The following is a 19,723-nucleotide window of genomic DNA, read 5'->3' as shown; positions in this document are numbered from 1 at the left end:
TAGAAAAACTTTTCTACTTTTGATTTTTTCTAATTTCTAGTAGGATAGTAAACATCTTAAACCTTATGCATTTTTTCCAGATAAACTTATGTCTACTACTGAAAAGATAAACATGAATATGGCAATTGAAGCAAGCACTGAAATAAATGAGACAGAGGCACATATTTATCAAGGTAGACATTTCTTTTTTTAGTGTTCCGCACCCAAAGGGTAAAAACGTGACCCTATTACTACTGAGACTTCGATGTCTGTCTGTCTCTCCAGGCTGTATCTCAATAACCGCTTTAGCTAAACTTCTGAAATTTTCACAGATTATGTTTTTCTTTAATTGCCGCTATAACAACAAATACTAAAAAATATAAAATAAAATAAATATTTAACGGGGGCGCCCATACAACAAACATGTTTTTTTTTTGCCTTTCTTGCTCGATATCAGTAATGGTAACATGTAGACACTTGAAATTTTCACAAAATCTTCAATTATATGTGTTCTTTAACAATTAATAATACAGTAAAAATAAAATAAATATTTAAGGGGGACTTCCATACAAAAAAAAACAATTTTTGGCCTATTTTTGATCTATGACGCGACGGTACGGAACCCTTCGTGCGCGAGTCCGACTCGCACTTGGCTAAATTTATTTTTCTGTTTTATGGAGTAGCTGTGGAAATTATCATAAAGTTAAGTAAAAATGATTTTAATTTTCAGGTGGACCAGTGCTTACTAATGTCCATAAAACATATGGTACTGATAATTTTGTACCAACACCTTCAACCTCGAAAACTCCTACACACTTGACATATAAAAGAAAAAAAGGAGGTAAGAAATACTACTATTTATACTTCATTGCAGCCCGTTCACCGTCAATGATAAAACATCGTCGTTTTTTTCGAATGCTTCTTTGCTGCTGCTGGTTTGTTTTTGTGTTTCCTTGCAATGTAACATTAAAATTTAAAAAAGAAAGTATGTGGCACCTCAGTATTGTTCATATGTGCAGCACTTGGCGGTGAATGGGTTAACACCCACTCAAGGTAAAATTCTGTTTTTTGTTGCCCCACACTTTAATAATATAAGAAAATGTGTGAGAAAAGTACCTGTGGAATGGTCTGTCTGTTTTGCTAGGTACAGCAAGGGAATTTTTAATCCCTATCCTTATCCGCTATCCTTATGGATTTGACCTCGACGAGGTGTAAAATAATAAAACACCGAATGACATTATAATATAATGCTGGCGACGCCTGCAACAGTCATGAGCCGGACCCAGGGAACCAAAAAGAAAAAGATGCACAAACAGAAAAATTAAATTATATTCTTACCTACTGGGTGTGACTCATAATGCTTAAACAATAAGCAATTATGTACCTAATTAATAAAAAGTAACAGAAATACCACAACAATATTAGTTCTTCTAACAAAAGTTGTTGGAAGAGTTATATTTTGTGGAACAGAAAAATGATTTATAGAATAATTAACAAACATATTCCTATATTAAACTTTAACCTATAATTTCAGAAGAAATGTATCCTACGGCGAACGATGAAATTTCGGTTCAGAACATTGTATCACCAAAAAAATGCAAGACTGGTAAGTTTTGAATCTTTTGTTAAAAAAACATATAACTGTTATTATGAAAATTATAACTATAATGATTTTGTTTGAAAATTCATATATATTCCAGGAACCACAATGCAGATGGGGGGTGAAGAAATTCTGGTGCAAGGCTATAAAACATCAAGGAAAAGTCGAACAAATGGTATGTATCAAATTCAAATTAACATTCTTATTACTCACAGGACAAACCTCTTTTTCATTAGAAAATCTAGGGGAAAGGAAAATGCATTGTCCATCCATACTAATATTGTAAATGTGAAAGTGTGTCTGTCTGTCTGTTACCTCTTCACGCTCAAACCGCTGAACCGATTTTGCTTTTTGGCATGAATATACTCTGAGTCCCGAGAAAGGACATATTATAGTTTTTATCCCGGAAAAATGTACGGTTCCCGCGCGATAATCTAATTTTGGCGCAACGGAGAGCGCAACGGGCGTCATCTACAGTTTCATGTACTTGATCTGTGAATGTGTATTTTTTGTTACAGATGAAATAACTTTAACAAAAAGAGAAAGGAGAATATTAAAACGTCTACAAGAATCAAAAATCACGATAAGGAGAATGGCAAAGTCTTTATTAAATTTGGATAAATTAGACTCTGATATCCTTAAATCGATTGTGGAAAATGCAGTCAAAAATTACAAAAAAGCCCCACACGGAAAACGATGGCAACCGCAAAACAAAACCTACGCTCTGTCTATTTTTAAGCGTTCTCCTAAAGCATACCGGTATTTGCAAAAAATGTTACCACTCCCAAGCACACGATCACTTCAAAGGCTTTTAAAAGAAATCCCTATGGAACCTGGCATTCATTCTAAGATTATACAGATATTAAAAGAAAAATCTGTAGAAATGGAAGATGACGAAAAATACTGTGTGTTGTTTGATGAGATTGCCTTGAAGAAACGACTGATCTATAATGAATCACTAGATAAGGTTGAAGGCTTTGTTGACCTGGGAACTGGTGAAAGTATGGGCAGAAACAACAAAATTGCAGGACATGCCTTGGTATTCATGATACAAGGCCTGAAACAGAAATTTAAACAACCGGTAGCGCATTATTTTGTTGAAGGAACAATAGAAAGTGAAAAGTTAGCAGTATTGATAAAAAATATTGTGAGAGCCATACAAGAGGCTGGATTCAATGTTCTTTCGACTGTTTGTGACCAAGGCCCCACTAATATTGGTGCTATTAATTTATTAAGAAAATTTAATGGCCTGAGTACTGAAGCCAACTATTTTCTTATTGATGAACAAAAAGTATTCATAATTTTTGATATTCCACATCTATTTAAATCGATAAGAAACAATTTTTTACAAGCTGGTATTATGGAGTACAAAGGGAAAAGGGCGAAATGGTGCCATTTGCAAGAAGCAGAAGAGAGGAATAGGAATTTTTTGAATTTCAAGAAAATCACATCAACAGTTGTGAACCCTACATATAAAACTAAAATGCGTGTTAAATATGCAGCTCAAGCATTAAGCAACACGATGGCCGCGGTTTTGAAGATGATGGCATGGAGCGACCCACGTTCAGAAGAGATCAAAGATACTGCCTACATTGTTGAAGAAATGGACAAACTTTTTGATTGCACAAATGGACCAAAATCGCCAGAAGATGTAAAAAAAGGGATCAGGGAAAATGTTTCAAAAAAAACAAAACACGTGGAATCTTGGAATTATTATTTAAAGTATATTCATACAATTAAATTTCTAAAGTCAGACTCTCAAATACGTTTGAGAAATGTGCGTTGCATCCAGGGTTTAGAAACTTCTTTAAAGTCATTAAAAGATATTTGGAATTTTTTACACAGAAAAGCTAGTTTCAAGTATTTAAATTTACGCCAACATAACCAAGATTCCTTGGAAAATTTGTTTGGGAATATTAGACAGCACAGCATAACAAACAGAAATCCAACATGCAGTCATTTTAATGCTGCTTTAAAATCCAGTGTGATTTCTGGATTAACAGGGCCGCATAGTCGTGGCTCAAATTGTGAAATTGACTATAACAAACTGGTTATATCTCATGCAGAATTAACTAAAAAATCTGAGTCTGAATTAATGCTTGAAGCTACGTGTCTGAATGAGAATTCTGATAAAGAAGAGGCAGATGTTTGTTATCCTATGCTGTCGCTGCCCGAAGAACCCGAGATTGAACATGTCGAAATTTCTTTTTGCAATTTTGAGGAACAACCAATTGTATATGTTAGTGGATACTTAGCTGCAAGAGTTCTTAAAAAATTTGATTGTGAAAGTTGCAAATATTTCCTTAAAGAAGAAAATCCAGATCTAAATGAGCCATTATACAAATTTATATCATTAAAAGAATGGTGGCAAGATAAAATTTCTCTTACTTATCCAAAAAAAGAACTTTGTATTTTAGTGAGTGAAGCAAAAAATGTTTATGAAAGTACAATTTTGCCTGAGCTACATCAGCTTCATATTGCCCAATATTGTACCTTGCAATTAAGTGTCCACTGCAATATGGAATGGTTTAAGTGCAGTGTTTACTCTAACTCTGTTCATGAATATTTATTGACATTTTTGAGCAAATTATTTATAAGAAAATCTTGTAAAATATTTAATACTGAGTTCTCAAAATCCGAAATTGATGTCGCGGACAAAATTTAAAGAGCTCAACAACAAAATAAAGACCACTAAATTTGTATCTTGTGTATTTTTTAAATATGTTACACGGGTATATTATATTAAATATTTAAACATGGATTTTTGATTTTTTTTGTTTGATTATCCATGTTTAAGTATTTTCTTTCTGTGTAACATTCACTTTTACCCAGAAACAAAACCCCGAGGCCCTACCTACCCCTAGGATATTATCAATAGAAAGGCCCAACACTAGTATCGATATTCGATAATAAATCATAATTACTAGTCCACATCACTAGAACTGTCAAATTATGATCTGTCTGAAGGTTGGCAGTACTGTTTGTCGGTGATCAGAAATCTCTAGGTTGGTACTAGTTTGCAGTCTAACTGTCGATGTGTGCGTGAGCTCAACTGTTTCTATGGTAGTGCGGTCTCTTAAAACGTAGTGATTATATTCTCTTTGTTCTCTACCAGCCAACCTTAGGGTGATGATTGATGATGAAAGTGTAGAATAGGCGCATTCTGAGACTGAATTGGTTAAGACATTAAATAAATAGTTATATATAATTATTTTATACATATTTTATCATAATAGACCTACATAAACCGTAATTACATATATAAGCTTATTATAATCTGTTCAAATTTGTTGCTTTGCCGTTTAAATACATACTCAGAAAGACAATAAATACGAGCCACTGGCTGAAATCAATACTTAATAATTATCCTTAAAATATTCTTTGATCAATTTTCCACTATATTTTGTAGCACTGACATCTTAACCTGTTTTATTCACTAGCAATATTCTATTCAGTAGCTCAACGTCAATCTTCGTTTTATTATTGAAAGAGCGGCGTAATAAAACCACCCAAATATTATTGTAGGAAAATCCTGATATTGCGCTTAAGCCTTGTAAAAATATGAGTTATGAAGCTTTTCGGTTATTTCAGATTTTAATAACATACTGTAAACTGGTTGGTGTATGAATATTGAAATTATAATAATATCATCTATGACTTTACGCCAAGCAAAAATGTAAACAATATTTTTTTAGGTTATGGAAGTTATTTTTCTTCCTAATCGTTTTTACACCAGTAATGGATAAAAATACATACTTATTATTATTATATGCTGGTTACTGGTTACTTGATTCTATTACAAATCACAATCTAATAATAACAACTTATATAATAGGGTGCCGCTTTCACCCCTTGGGTACGTAACCCTAGGGCGATTCCATTATCGCGGGTGCAACATTTTGACGCACTTAAAGCGTCCTACTGACAAAATAAAACACATTTATTAATAAATTATCTTTTGAAGGTATACATTTTAACTAGTTCAATCATAAATTGTAAATGAAAACTAAAATTAAATCTAAGAAAAGCCACAAAACATGTTTGAAGTGCTATCGCGGGTGCAACTAAATTGGTCCTCTATTAAGAACTCGGACGGGTTCATTTGAGAATACTGCTAATTGTGGAACTTTTAGTAATTTATTAACCCATATTTCAAAAGTGTATAAGACAAAGAAATTATTTAACTAGATACAATTAATTTGAGTAATTAGTACTAGGAATTATTAACAATTTTCACGATCGCGGGTGCAACATCAGAATATCGTGGGCGCAACGAGTCTAAAGAAAATGAATTTATTCATAAGTCTGCCACTAATTTCTACATTTTTGATATGCAATACATAATATTATTAGTAAATTGTAATAATACTATTTAAAATTTTCTTATTTTTTAATTATCAGTCATTTATCGATCTGAGAAAAGAAATCATCTAAATCACTAAAAACAATTAAATAATGTAACTTAAGCAAACCTTTTTCGATGTATTGTTATAAAACCGAACTACAGCACAGGTGTGCTGTATTTCGGTTAATTCAAAATTAATATTTATAATTTAAAAGAATATGGGCGAATTATAAGTAAAAATATTTTTTTCAAAGAACAATATTAAATATTAATTATTTTTCCTATCATTTGTAGCATTTCTTCTAAAATATTTAAAAATAAAAGAATATAAATCATGATTTTGAAACATCTGTTAAGTATTACATGAAATATTTAGAAAAATATAAAACACGATGTGACTCCATTCAAATTTTTATAAATCTTGTAATTACATGTAAAGTAATAATAACAAATATAATCTAACGTTATTGTTTACCTAAATGATATAAAATAAGACGAAAATCACTAGAATAGTCAAAAAATAATTTGTTGCATTTCCAATTGTACTGCTTCGATCGCGGGCGCAACCACTTTAAAGGTTCTGTTTTTGTATTAAAAATAATAAAATAGTTTGTTACAATCATTAATTCTAATTTCCCTCACATTTCTCCTTACTTTCACAAAGTTTTAAATTATTAACAACATATTTTAGCGAGAAAACTAAACTTTTGTGCCTTTTTTATCGCGGGTGCAACCATGGCAATTTTCCTTTAATAATGTTTGAAAACTATTTCAAAATTGTTGTTTTTTTTGCAACGAAATAGAAACTTATATTATACAGTCAATATTATGTATTAAAATTTAACTTCGAGATGGTGATTTAGAGTAAAAATGATCATGTGTGGCATAAGCAGTTTTTCTCGCGCCGTTAGATGATATCACTTCAAAATGCTCTAAATCATTCAAATTACAATTTTTACTCATAAAAGTTCTTTTGCTAGTAAATATACATCTTTTTATTTATAATTCAATAAAAGAACGTAACAAATGCTATACTTTAAAAATTCGTGTTGAGGGTCGTCTCTAGCGGAATCGCCCCCTACAAACGTAGGGCTTATAAGATTCTCACAGTAGAACATACCTCAATGTAGACGAAAAGTGAAACTATCATGCCATATCAAATATTTGTACGGGTATTAATATGCGAGGAGCATGCAGCGAACGTGTTAGATTTTCATAGAAAGTCCCTAGGCGCGGCACGTACTTACCAACCTAATTTGTTTACACGTCTGAGTGTTTGTACGACAATCGATACGCTTCTTGTTAGTATTCGTAATTCAAATTGCTTGATTTTAAACTCCTTTCGATATGTGTGTTCTCAATATAACCCAGTGTTCATGACGACATATATCCGACGCCATAATATTGTACTAAGAGTTATGCAATGATAATTATAGTTTATTAGTAGACGAAATATTTGCGATGCTGACATGAAATATGAAACAAACACAGGCAAAGATTTCGGAACGAATTATCAGTATGGCATGGTGTCGATACTTAATGACGTCACGAACACTGTGTTATATTTCAGAACCTACTGTATGTGAATAAAAGTCAATACAGGTACTTAAATGATTGCAAGTAGAACGTCATAACGTCGTGTGAGTATTTGATATACTTTTCCAATTTCCTCAACCTGCCGCGCGCCGGCCGCTGAGCACGTTCGGCAGCGGAATCTTGACTCTATTTATATAGCAGATACTAGGAAAATACTCAAAAACTAAGAATGCTTACTAGTTGCAGCAACTCTTTGGGATTTTTTTTATGAAATAAGGGGGCAAACGAGCAAACGGGTCACCTGATGGAAAGCAACTACCGTCGCCCATGGACACTCGCAATATCAGAAGAGCTGCAGGTGCGTTGCCAGCCTTTTAAGAGGGAATACGCTCTCTTCTTGAAGGTTTGCAGGTCGTATAGGTCCGGAAATACTGCCGGTGACAGTTTGTTCCAGAGTTTTACAGTGCGCGGCAGAAAGTTACGCGAGAAACTCACGGTGGAAGACTGTCACTCATCAAGGTGATGAGGATGGTATATTTTTCGCGTTGGACGATGGCGAAAAGTTGCAGGTGGTAATTACTGAATTTATACTCAAAGCGGTATATTACTGCATATCGTAGAGCTATAACAGACCCTTAAGTCAGGGGTTCCCAATCTTGTTCAGCCTGCGGCGCACTTACAAGTCAATACTTTGTTACGGCGCCCTTCTCTACCTAGAGCTATTACAAAAATATACATAAACACATTTAATGATTATAGTTAGGTTAAGCAAGTAAATAATAATAAACAAATATTTTGACAGTAGTAACGATAGCTGCAGCCGTGGGTGCCAAAAAAAAGCAAATTTTAAATAATAGTTTATTAATTATAACTTTTACATTAATTAAAATTACTAATTACGAATTACAAACTAAGAGTGATTCCCTACTGAAGTGGAGTAAAAGAATGAGGTCCTCCGCTGGTCGCACGATGGTGGTGGCCGCTTCTGCTGACTTGGATATTCCCTCGAATTGATGTTGAAATCTTGCACCGTGTGCGGTACAGCGCGGTAAAGCTGTGTGCACACTTGGGTTTCTGAATATTAAAATAAAGGTGTGGATACACTTATATTGAGGTGTATCGTAGTTAGGATGGTGTAACACCTCCCCCAGTAGAACAGCGCCTGTTGAAGACTGTTGTCGTAAACTGCGCTGGAGGATGATCAGGATCTATTCTTCTAGGTCGAGCGTAGACAGCTGGCATCTCTATCTTGCTATTGTCATTCGGTTTTGATGTTTCAGCCAAGGATCTGGTATATCTCTTCCATAAGTACACGCTAGTGAGGGCGCATGCACTTAATAGTATCAATGCATACATAGGTATCGTAGTGTGATAGATACCGTAGTTGTCTTCATTTTTCAGTTTTATAGGTTGCTGCATGGAGATTCTTGTATTGATTTCTTGTAGATTTTTCAGGCTTACTGAGTTTAGTGTAAGAGTAGCCTGTGAGTCTTCTTCAGTAGTCGTGTAGTTGGGCATATTCAGTAGCTTGAGCGCCTGGCCTTTTAGACGATCCTTGGAGTTCGAAATGGTAAATTCTGGGGCCTCCATAAAACATTGCTTAGGAATGATGACAAGATAGCTGCCTTGGAGAGTCTCGTACTGGTGACGTTCGCAGAACATGTGGACTTTTGTTGGCTCAGGAAAACTGACAGTGTAGTGCTTCTCATCCAATTCTTCAAATGCTGCATGGCTCAGGGTAACAGTGATGGGCTTGCACGAAGGGCTTCGCTCCTGGGTTGATATTAGTCGCTGCACGCAGTCCTCTGGCTGGTTGAGAGGGTTCGGCTGTTCCTTACAGATATGCCACTTGTTGGCCTTCGGGCATTCTGCCTCTATGTACCTGAATTCTTTCTCATGGATAACTAGGAATGGAAAGGTGGGTTTGAGGATCTCATGGTGCTTATTAGGAACTTTGTAACTTGTGGGTACCGCCACAGAACTATAGATAACTTATATAAAGTAAATATCTTAGCTAGAAATATTGGAAATTTAAAAACTAAAACTATTTCATTACCCACATAAAAGGAGCCTACTCTAATTATATCATAGTATTCTCTTACATCTAAATTAAGAATACGCTCACTGCCGTACAATGATGACAGTTTGCTTAAAATAGAGCGTATGTTAGCTAGATCTAAAGCTGAATGATGTAAAGTGGAAGTTTTAATAAATGCTAAAATATTCTGCAACTTAATTATTTCCTGTGAAATGGAATCTACATTGTCACTCAATATTAAGAGTATTTGAGTGAGACGAGTATATTTCACTAAACTGAAATTCTGCTTTACATTGTAATCATTAATTTTATTAACCATGTTCATCATTTTATTCTGATTTTCTTTAATAATTTCCATAATTTTTGAATACTGAACTGTCCAATTTTTAGATAAGCTAATATGACTGTTTAATTCATTTATCAAATTATTTTCGTTTTCCTGCAATTTTTTAATAGCTTCATTGTAATGAATAGCATCAGTATAATCTAAGTTACCAGTGACACTTTTGATTACTGAGCCAAGACCATCAATAAGGCCTCTTTTCGCACGGTTGGACACAAATGTCTCTAGCTGATTTAAAAGGTGTTTTAAATCAGCTAGAGACATTTGTGTCCAGTAAGCTTATTTTTAAGGTATGCTATATGGGGTTCTAGAAAAAATTTAGTTTTATTCTGAAATTCTTGAGTAAAGGAATCTAATTGAATATCGATAGACTTAATTTGATACTCTAATTCTTTAAGATTAATTTTATTTAAAAAGGTATGATGATGGGAAATGATCCTAGTGGATCCTAATTTAAAAGGTAAAATTCCAGGTCCGTCGTTTAGGCTTTCAAGTTTTATCTCTTGTGCTCGGACGACGCTCAGGAGAAGAAAGAGGGTCAGCAGTTTCCTGTAACAATTGCGCCGATTTAGGTACTCTTTTGAGTCTATTTTTGGCGATTGGGTTTCGTTTTTTCCTCGTATATATATGAATAGGTAAGTCAGCCATAACTACATCATGGGTATAACGTGGGGCTAGTTTCTGTCGTGAAGCTGTTGGATTCTGGATAAAAACTGTCTGTTCAGGTAAGTAGTTAATTTCAGGTTCCCTATTTCTATTTCGGTTTTCTATCATATTTTCTCGAGAGTCATTAGATATGTCTTGTATTGTCTTGTACGCTAAAGTCATTTTGTCTTTATGATTAGTCATGTACTGTTGTAGAAGCTGGGTGGAAATGTCTAAATCAAAAGCATCTCGTGGGTCAAAGTGTCCAGTAATTACTTCAATAGGTCTACATTTAGTTAAACTATGTATACTACTGTTATATGCTAGAAGTGCGTAAAGCATTAAATTAACTATTGATTCCGATGTGTGACTTAATTTTAAAATTCTAAGGTGTTCGAGAATGGTGGAATGAAAACGTTCAACTATTCCATTTTCGTTTGGTGCGTGAGGGGCTGTTTTATGGTGTTGTATTTTATGTAATTTCAGGAATTCCGCTAGCAGTTGATTCGTGAATTCAGTACCATTATCGCTAACTATTGTCATCGGTATGCCATGGTGAGTACAAAAATTTAGTAAACCTTGTAAAACGCTGACAGCAGTAGAGTCACGTAAGTGATAGGCTTGTGCGTATTTCGAAAACGCATCTACAATTGTAAGAAATTTTTCATTTTGGATTGTAAGTAAATCTATGTGCACTATTTCTAATGGTTTTGAGGCAGATGGAACTAATTGAAACTGTTGTCGTATGGGATTACGGTCGTATTTTGCTTGTCCACATATGGTACATGAGTTAATGAATTTTGTTATACTTTCTTTCATTTTTGGCCAATAATATCTATTGGTTAATGCTAAATAGGTTTCGGTAATACCTCGATGGTTCGTTTTACCCTCGTGGTATTTTTTTATTATATCCTGCTGTTTTAAATATTCACGTACATTTTCTACTTCGCGTTTTGTCACGGTAAGGAACATAGATGAATTTTTAAAAGCTCTCTGTATTATAGGAATTATTTTGTACATAGCTTCATTTGGATTTATTAATAAACCAGTTTTAATTTTAGGATTAACATATTCTTTAATGGAGTTAATAACGTCTACCTCTAGGCTGGATTCTGATAACTGAATAGATGTTCGCGTATGGTTATCGAATGGTTTGGTGACAACGGTGCGGCCTTTAATGTCGCCTACAACGGTAAGTACTATTTGTCTAGAAAATTTATTTAATGGGTCGTCAGAGATTGGGATATTTAATATAGGTTCCTCGTGGCTAGTATGTACAGTAGAGGATTCACTAGCAGTAGCTGCCTTGAAGAGGATTTGCTGGCAGTTGCGGTCCTTGAAGAGGACACACTATTCGTTATTGTCCTAGATTCATCTTCTGAATCGTGAGATCCTTCTGACACATTTACTGCTATAGAGTTCGTTTCATCATTATGTAATTCAATTCTGGAAAGTGCATCGGCATTAGTATTAATTTTTCCCTGCTTGTATACTACAGTAAAATCGTATTCTGAAAGCTTAAGACGCCATCTCGTAAGACGCGAGCTGGGTTCCTTTAGGTTCATGATCCATTGTAACGGTTTGTGATCAGTGATGATTTTGAATTTACGGCCGAATAAATAAGGTCTGAAGTATTTAGTAGCCCAAACTATTGCAAGCAATTCCTTTTCTATTGTACTATAATTACATTCACTGGAGTTAAGGGTTCTGGAGGCATAAGCTATTGGTTTATCTGAACCTACTGTTCCTTGCGACAAAATTGCACCAATAGCAACATTTGACGCATCGGTAGTGAGAATAAAATCTTTGGAAAAATCTGGATACTGTAAAATGGGATCGTTTGTCAAGAAGGTTTTGCAATGTTCAAAGCATTCTGTATAGGCTTTATCAAAAGTAATTTTGGAACCTTTTTTAAGACCTTGAGTAAGTGGTTTTGTTATACGTGCAAAATCCGGAATGAACTTTCTGTAATAGCCTATTAATCCTAGAAAACGTTTAATTTCGGTTGTGGTTTTCGGTAGTGGATAATTTTGAATAGCATGAATTTTATTAGGGTTAGGTTTAACGCCCTCGTTACTTATTACATGGCCTAAAAATTCTGTTTCAAGTTTAAGAAATTCTGATTTATCTAGCTGAATTTTGAAATTGGATGAACGTAATTTATCAAAAACATTTCTTAAATTAATAATATGCTCCTGAAGGGAGGTACTGAATACAACAATATCATCTAAATATACTACACATATTTTATATTGCAATCCGTCTAGAACATTGTCCATGACACGCTGGAAAGTTGCAGGTGAGTTTTTCAAAACCATAGGCATACGTAAAAATTCATAATGGCCGTTTTCAACATTGAACGCGGTTTTGTGAATATCCTGGGGGTCCATTTCAACCTGATAGAACCCACTAGCTAAGTCTAAAGTAGTGAAGTATTGGCATTTTCCTAGCTTGTCTAGTATGTCAGATATATTGGGAATGGGGTATTTATCATTTATGGTTTTTTCGTTGACCTTCCTGAAATCTATTACAAGACGCCACTTAACTTTGCCGGAAGCATCTGCCTTCTTAGGCACTACCCAGATTGGAGAGCTCCAAGCAGAATTGGATGGCCTAATTATATTTTGTTCTAGCATTTTTTTAATCTGGTCTCTTACTTCTTGCCTATGAACATAAGGATACCTATAAGTTTTTGTATGAACTGGAATTTCATCGGTAGTCTGAATTTTATGTTTTATTTTATTTGTGAATGTTAAAGACTCGCCCTCAAGATAAAATATGTCCGAATAATTAATACATAAATTTATTAAATTAGCACTTTCCTCTGGATTTAAGTGATCTGTCCGTAAGCGAGATATGACTTCTTTTGCGCGTTCAGATATGGTTTCTGGCTGGCTCTCAACATTATAGAGTTCTGCTTCTACTGGTTTATTCATAGAAAATATAATGTCATTATGCGTAGGATTGGTTATTTCAACCCATCCTCGATTATTAATTACTTTCGTTAAACATTCGGTAATGTAACAGTTACAAATTACTTGCTTTTCAATTAAAACATCGCCATTTAAAGAGTTGATAGGTAATCTAACTAATTTTGATGAGTTAGCCGGAATAATCTCCTCGTATAAATTTGCGTTACGTGAGTCATACATATGAATTGGAATTGTAGCGTTACGGGTAATTATTTTTTTATTTTTCAGATCTATATTTGATCCAAAGACATCCAATAAATCAAAGCCTATTAAACCGTCAAAGTAGTTATGAAATTTATATACGAATAATGTTAAATCACCCTTATCTCGAAATTCCGGAAAACAAGGTAAAGTGATAGAATAATTATTTCTACTGGTAGCGTGCACATTTGTAACTTCGAAAGGATCATAATTTAATGGTATATGGCTAAAATACTTTTGTACAGCTTCAGGGCTAATAAAAGACTGATTAGCGCCTGTTTATTAAAAACTTAAGGGGTGGATCGGATATCTGAATATAACCTAATTGTCTCTGAATATGAAAATTAACTTCTATTTTGGCTTTTCTAATTTCGGGGCCTGATGAAAATTTACATCGTCAGCAGTATTTTGGTTTTCAATTTCAGTCACTTGCACTGTTTCAGGGTAAGGATCATGATTTTCATAGTAGTCAGTTTGTTCGCATGTCAAATAATTTTGGTCATGGTCAGAATAGTAACAGTCTTGGTCGTAATACTCGTATAAGTCATTATATTCATTGTCAAATTCGTTATAATTCATTTCACGCGATTTCAAATAATTAGTTGGTGGGGGATTGCCGGATTTACGCCAATCGTGTCCACTAAGGGTTGGTGGCAAAACTCTCGGAACAAAATGACTAACGCCACTCATGGGACGGGGCTGATTATGATGATTAAAATTATTATTATAATTTTGAAGCATGAAAGGCCTATTTATTCTGAACATATTACTTTGGGGGTTGTAATTTGGGGGTACGGCACGCATTATTTGCTGCGTACGTGTGGGACCACGTTGCTGTTGCATTTGGGGATGGTAATTTAATTTTGAAGGACCCTGAAAATTATTCACAAATTGTCGCGGAAAATTAGACGTATTTAAATTAAATGGTTTAGGAACAAAATTATTGAGAGGCAAATTCTGACTATGCTGGTTTGAATTATTAATTTCCTTTTTGCTCGAATGACTGCTATCATTTCTATGTTGCATGTATAATGCATTTAATTCCTCCTGTACATATTGTAATGCTTTTTCCATAGATTCCGGTCGCATACACCTAATTCTATAACCTAAGGGGTCTTTAAGGCCTCGCAAATAAGCTTGCAGTGTTAATTTTTGATATAATGTGCGCTTAGCCGCAATAGTAGTACTGACAGTTTCATGCAAAGAAATATATGTCATAATCGTGCTAAAAAGATTTTGGCAACGCTCATAAAACTCCTGTGGTGTACTGGAACCTTGGGTCTGCATCGAAAGGTCACTATAGAGTGCTGTCTCGTCACGGTGGTCAGCAAAATTATTTATGAGAGCATTTTTTATGCCCTGCCAAGTTTCTGGTATGCCACTTGCATTTATTAATCTAGCTGCGGGACCAGTGATCTTATTTAAAATACCATTAAGTAGAGCTAAATTACCTAAATTATGTTCTGGCTGGGTGCCTAGGTGAGTTAAAACTATTTGATCGCAAAGATTAATAAAACGATTTAAAACGTGAGGGTTCCCGTCAAATTCGGGTAACATCCTCATTGATTTATAAATGTTATCTAATTCGTATTGAGACATATTTTCTGAAAAATCCCTGTTCTCGTCAAAAGCACTATTCCTACTAGAACTACGTTCACTTAACCTACTATTACTATTTTCTCTTGGATGAAAAATTTTGAAATACTACTTAAATTAAATTTTTAACTAAAATAACTTTAATTAAAAATAAAATGTATCTAATCCTATTATTCACACAAAAATTATGCGATTTAATTTTTATGTAACGAATAAATCTACCTAATCCTATAATTAACACAAAAATTAAACGATTTAATTTCTATCAAAAGAATAAATCTACCTAATTCTAAAATTAACACAAAAATTATGCAATATAATTTTTATGGTATAAGGAATACTTATATTTAATAGGAAACTTATGGATAGGTTTGGTAAGGAACTTGAAAGATTCAAGGTACATACATTTGCATTTTTCTCAGCCGAATCAATGTCTGGATTCCCCGTAGGCTGCAACCGTAGGTTCTTCTACCACACGGGTGGTACGCGTCGCGATGATGATTATCCCGAATTTCGCGAACCGGCCCGCGAATAGATCCACAAGACTGCGCCAGTAACGATAGCTGCAGCCGTGGGTGCCAAAAAAAAGCAAATTTTAAATAATAGTTTATTAATTATAACTTTTACATTAATTAAAATTACTAATTACGAATTACAAACTAAGAGTGATTCCCTACTGAAGTGGAGTAAAAGAATGAGGTCCTCCGCTGGTCGCACGATGGTGGTGGCCGCTTCTGCTGACTTGGATATTCCCTCGAATTGATGTTGAAATCTTGCACCGTGTGCGGTACAGCGCGGTAAAGCTGTGTGCACACTTGGGTTTCTGAATATTAAAATAAAGGTGTGGATACACTTATATTGAGGTGTATCGTAGTTAGGATGGTGTAACACAGTCATCTGCCTGCTTTGTATTATTCATAATATTATAATAATTTTATTTTATAATATATCTGGTTATGGAATATGGATAATGATGGAGGATCGACTCACGGCGGCGCGGCGCGCGGCGCCTTGCCTTTCCACGGTGCACCCAGGGCGCCTCTGCGCACAGTTTGGGAACCCCTGCCTTAAGTCATTAATCAAAGTTTGATAAAGGTTATTATTAATAACACGCAACGCTACCACCAATAAAGTGTATCTTATGGTGTAATCAGCACAACAATGGACAATTTCGGAACGTGGGAGAATGCTTTAATGACAAAAACATGGCGAGTAAATGGCAACAGTTACACTTGTTGCGAATTCGAATTTCGAACTCGCGAATATGGCGTCCAGAAATTCCAGAACTAAGACATCTATTGCGAATTTTATTCTTTTTTTAATAAAATTAGAGGGCAAACGAGCAAACGGGTCACCAGATGGAAAGCAACTACCATCGCCCATAAACACTCGCAACAACAGAAGAGTTGCAAGTGCGTTGTCGGCCTTTTAAGAGGAAATAGTAAATACGCTTTCATTTGGTCGGATCCCAAAGCATCGCAAGCGCCATGAGTTATGACAAATCCCATACATTGTTGATTACTAACTTATTACAGAAACTTAGACCATTTGGTTAGACAATTTGATTGGCCGAAAGCACTGTCTCGCCTCTATACTCGGTAGGTGTAACAAGCCTCTTATGCTTTGTTTTACAACTGTTTTCTGTATGTGCCCTATATTGCTTTAGTCGTGTCGGTCTTCCATCCCACGGGTTATGAGAGTAAAGGAATAGAGAGTGCTCTTGTGTACTGCGCACACACTTGGGCACTATACAATTACTCCTGCGTAGCTGGCCTGGTTTCAATGAAACCGGCCACCGTCACCGAAAGCGGTGTGGGAGCTATTATTATTTAGTCGAGTAGATCCATGTTCATGTCCGTGCCAAAATTTTGTATAATAAGCCAAAGGTTTGAATTCCTTAAACAGACATAATTTATCTCTCAAAAAAACTGTTAATAATTTTCATTTTAAATCAGATAGAACAAAGATGTTTACAAGAAAATAGAACTCAAACTGTATTAAAATAGAAGTCATAAAAATGCAAATTCTAGAAGCGTAGAGAGAACTAAGATTTTAAAACTAAACAATACTTAAGTTTGACTTCGGGCGTTTAGTTTAACAGCTGAAGTTCTCTCAACATAAAGCTTCTTTGATGAAAATTTCAGCTTGAACTTTGATCTCTTTGTGCTTGGTGTGAAAGATATTCGCATTGTTGTGAACAGCTAAAGAAAATTAATGTTTAATTTGACTGTTGAATTGTTAAATGAAATAAACTAGAAAAGCCTTTTCGTCTTTTCCATGGACTTTTAATCCCATACAAAATTTCATTAAAATCGACCTAGCTGGACTCGGTTTACATGTTTTTACGTTTCTTTTATTTCCTATATCTGATTATTAAGCCTCAATTTGGGCTTAGTCCTACTTACTTGTATGTAGATTATAGAGTCAGGATTCACGAGTCAGGACCACCAAGAGTGTGGGATCGAACTCAAAACCGTCTTTCAACACCCGATACAAATTACAATCGATCAATTGTCTGACATATCCTTTGTAACAATAGCCATCTCGTTTGCTCTGAATGGATATCAAATTCTGTTTAATCAGACATTTATTGTATCTAGAGAAAAGCAAAAAGGTTATTTTTATTGCAACTTAGGGTGAAGCCAAACGAGCATAAGTCGCAGAATTTCGGCTGGCAGAAATTCTGTTGCATTCAGTTTCATACAGAAGTCCTGTTTGATTCACGCGAGCGATAAGTCTACTATTGACATCATATCCTGAGAATATGAACTATCTGGTACATCGGAAACCAACTCTATGAGGGTTCAAAAAAACGACGAAACACTTCGAGAAAAGGTGGCTAGTGCCCTTGCGCTTCGCTTGGCTCGTCTCGGCGGGTGCACTACTGTGCACCCAGATTAGGCAGCGAGAAAGAAACGTGTGCCAATTCGTGCAGAAGCATATTAGATCCTAATATTGAGAACTCTGTTCCTAAGCTGACGTAAGCCCTGGATTTGATCCCTAGACCATGAATCAGCGAGCGTGAATAGTGAATGCTGTGAATGGCATGTTTTATATTTATTCGGATGCAAAGCACGGCTCATTATAGGCCATTGAAGCTTGGCTCTTTTCACAGTTTGAGATTTAAACGCAATATTTACGAATGCATATGGAAATTCAATATTACTGAAATGAAAATAATACTCCTTTATTTATTCATCGTGTAATTATTGAATATGAGACTTTTTAATGTGTTTTCATAAACAGGGTGTAACAAAAATAAGTGATAATACTTTAAGGTGTGTACGAGTTCCTTGTAGAGAGTTCACTGTGAAAGTAGCAGCGCTGAAAGACCAAATTTTTTTTTCACTTTTGTATGGGGAAACTCGTGAGTCGTGACGCTCGGGCCCTTGCCCATACAAAAGTGAAAAAAATAAATTCGTCTTTCAGCGCTGCTACTTTCACAGTGAACTCTCTACAAGGAACACGTACACACCCTAAAGTATTATCACTTATTTTTGTTACACATGACACTGTATAAAATACAAAATTTCGTTGTAATCCCAATAGTTGGTTGTATGTTTCAGTATATTGTATACTAGTTTCATCGATATTTTTATGGAAATAAGATATTTCCCCTCATCAAAATGTAGCCTATGTCCTTTCTCAGGCTCTAGAATATCTGTGTATAAGTATTCATTGCAATCGGTTCAGTAGTTTTGGCGTGAAAGACAGACAGACAGACAGACAGACAGACAGACAGACAGACAGACAGACAGAGAGACAGACAGACGACAGATAGACAGAGATACATTCGCAGTTATAATATTAGTATGGATTGCTACTAGGAACTAGGTTTTGACGACACGGCTCCACGAAAATACAGTACCTACGAGAACACTGTACTTTTATTAACCGACTTCCATAAAGGAGGAGTTTCTCAATTCGACCGTATATTATAATTTTTTTTAAATATAAAAAGTGTATTTTTTATTGATCCAGAGCTTATTAATCTCACATTCATACCAAATTCATATTCAAAGTAAATATGAGACTTATCTTCTATTGAAACGTTATTGAAACTAAGCGAAGAAGGTTCGAAAAAGAATAAAGAATATACTTTAGTGAATAGAAATAAAAGCCACAGTAAATGCAATTTTCTCATGTATGAATCTGAATAATAGTCGAATATTCTTTTGAGACGAAAACGAAAGATTTACGATATTACGAGATACGAATAAAACTCGGATAATAAAGTGAGAAATACCTTAGTCAGATATAATATATTGTAACCTTTGTTTTAGCTTCGTGATTGTAGCTTATACACCTTGAAAGTGCGAAGAGAAGTATCCAATGTGACAGTCACACATATAATTAGGGAAGTACCTGGACACAGTATAGCAATATGACATATCTAATATTGCTATACTGTGACCTGGATGACCGACGCCATCTGCTGGAATAGCTTTAGCTGTTGTTGTGTCGTTAA

The 19,723-nt window shown here is 34.8% G+C and overlaps 2 protein-coding genes across 2 annotated transcripts in view; one reads left to right on the top strand and one right to left on the bottom strand.

The window, feature by feature from the left end:
* LOC121735256 (rap1 GTPase-activating protein 1) overlaps window positions 1-19,723 on the bottom strand; it is a 330,446-nt gene that overhangs the window by 260,087 nt on the left and 50,636 nt on the right. The window lies entirely within an intron of this gene.
* Window positions 815-8,474, top strand: LOC121735658. The gene is made up of 5 exons (XM_042126559.1): window positions 815-820; window positions 1,514-1,585; window positions 1,680-1,754; window positions 2,098-3,818; window positions 8,376-8,474. Exons 2-5 carry the CDS (start codon window positions 1,519-1,521, stop codon window positions 8,472-8,474), a joined length of 1,962 nt encoding a protein of 653 aa, XP_041982493.1. The 5' UTR covers window positions 815-820; window positions 1,514-1,518.

Source organism: Aricia agestis, chromosome 17 (assembly GCF_905147365.1).
Source record: "Aricia agestis chromosome 17, ilAriAges1.1, whole genome shotgun sequence".
NCBI classification, from domain to species: domain Eukaryota; kingdom Metazoa; phylum Arthropoda; class Insecta; order Lepidoptera; family Lycaenidae; genus Aricia; species Aricia agestis.
The sequence above is the reverse complement of the archived record's forward strand: the minus strand, read 5'-3'. Positions and strand labels throughout refer to the sequence as shown.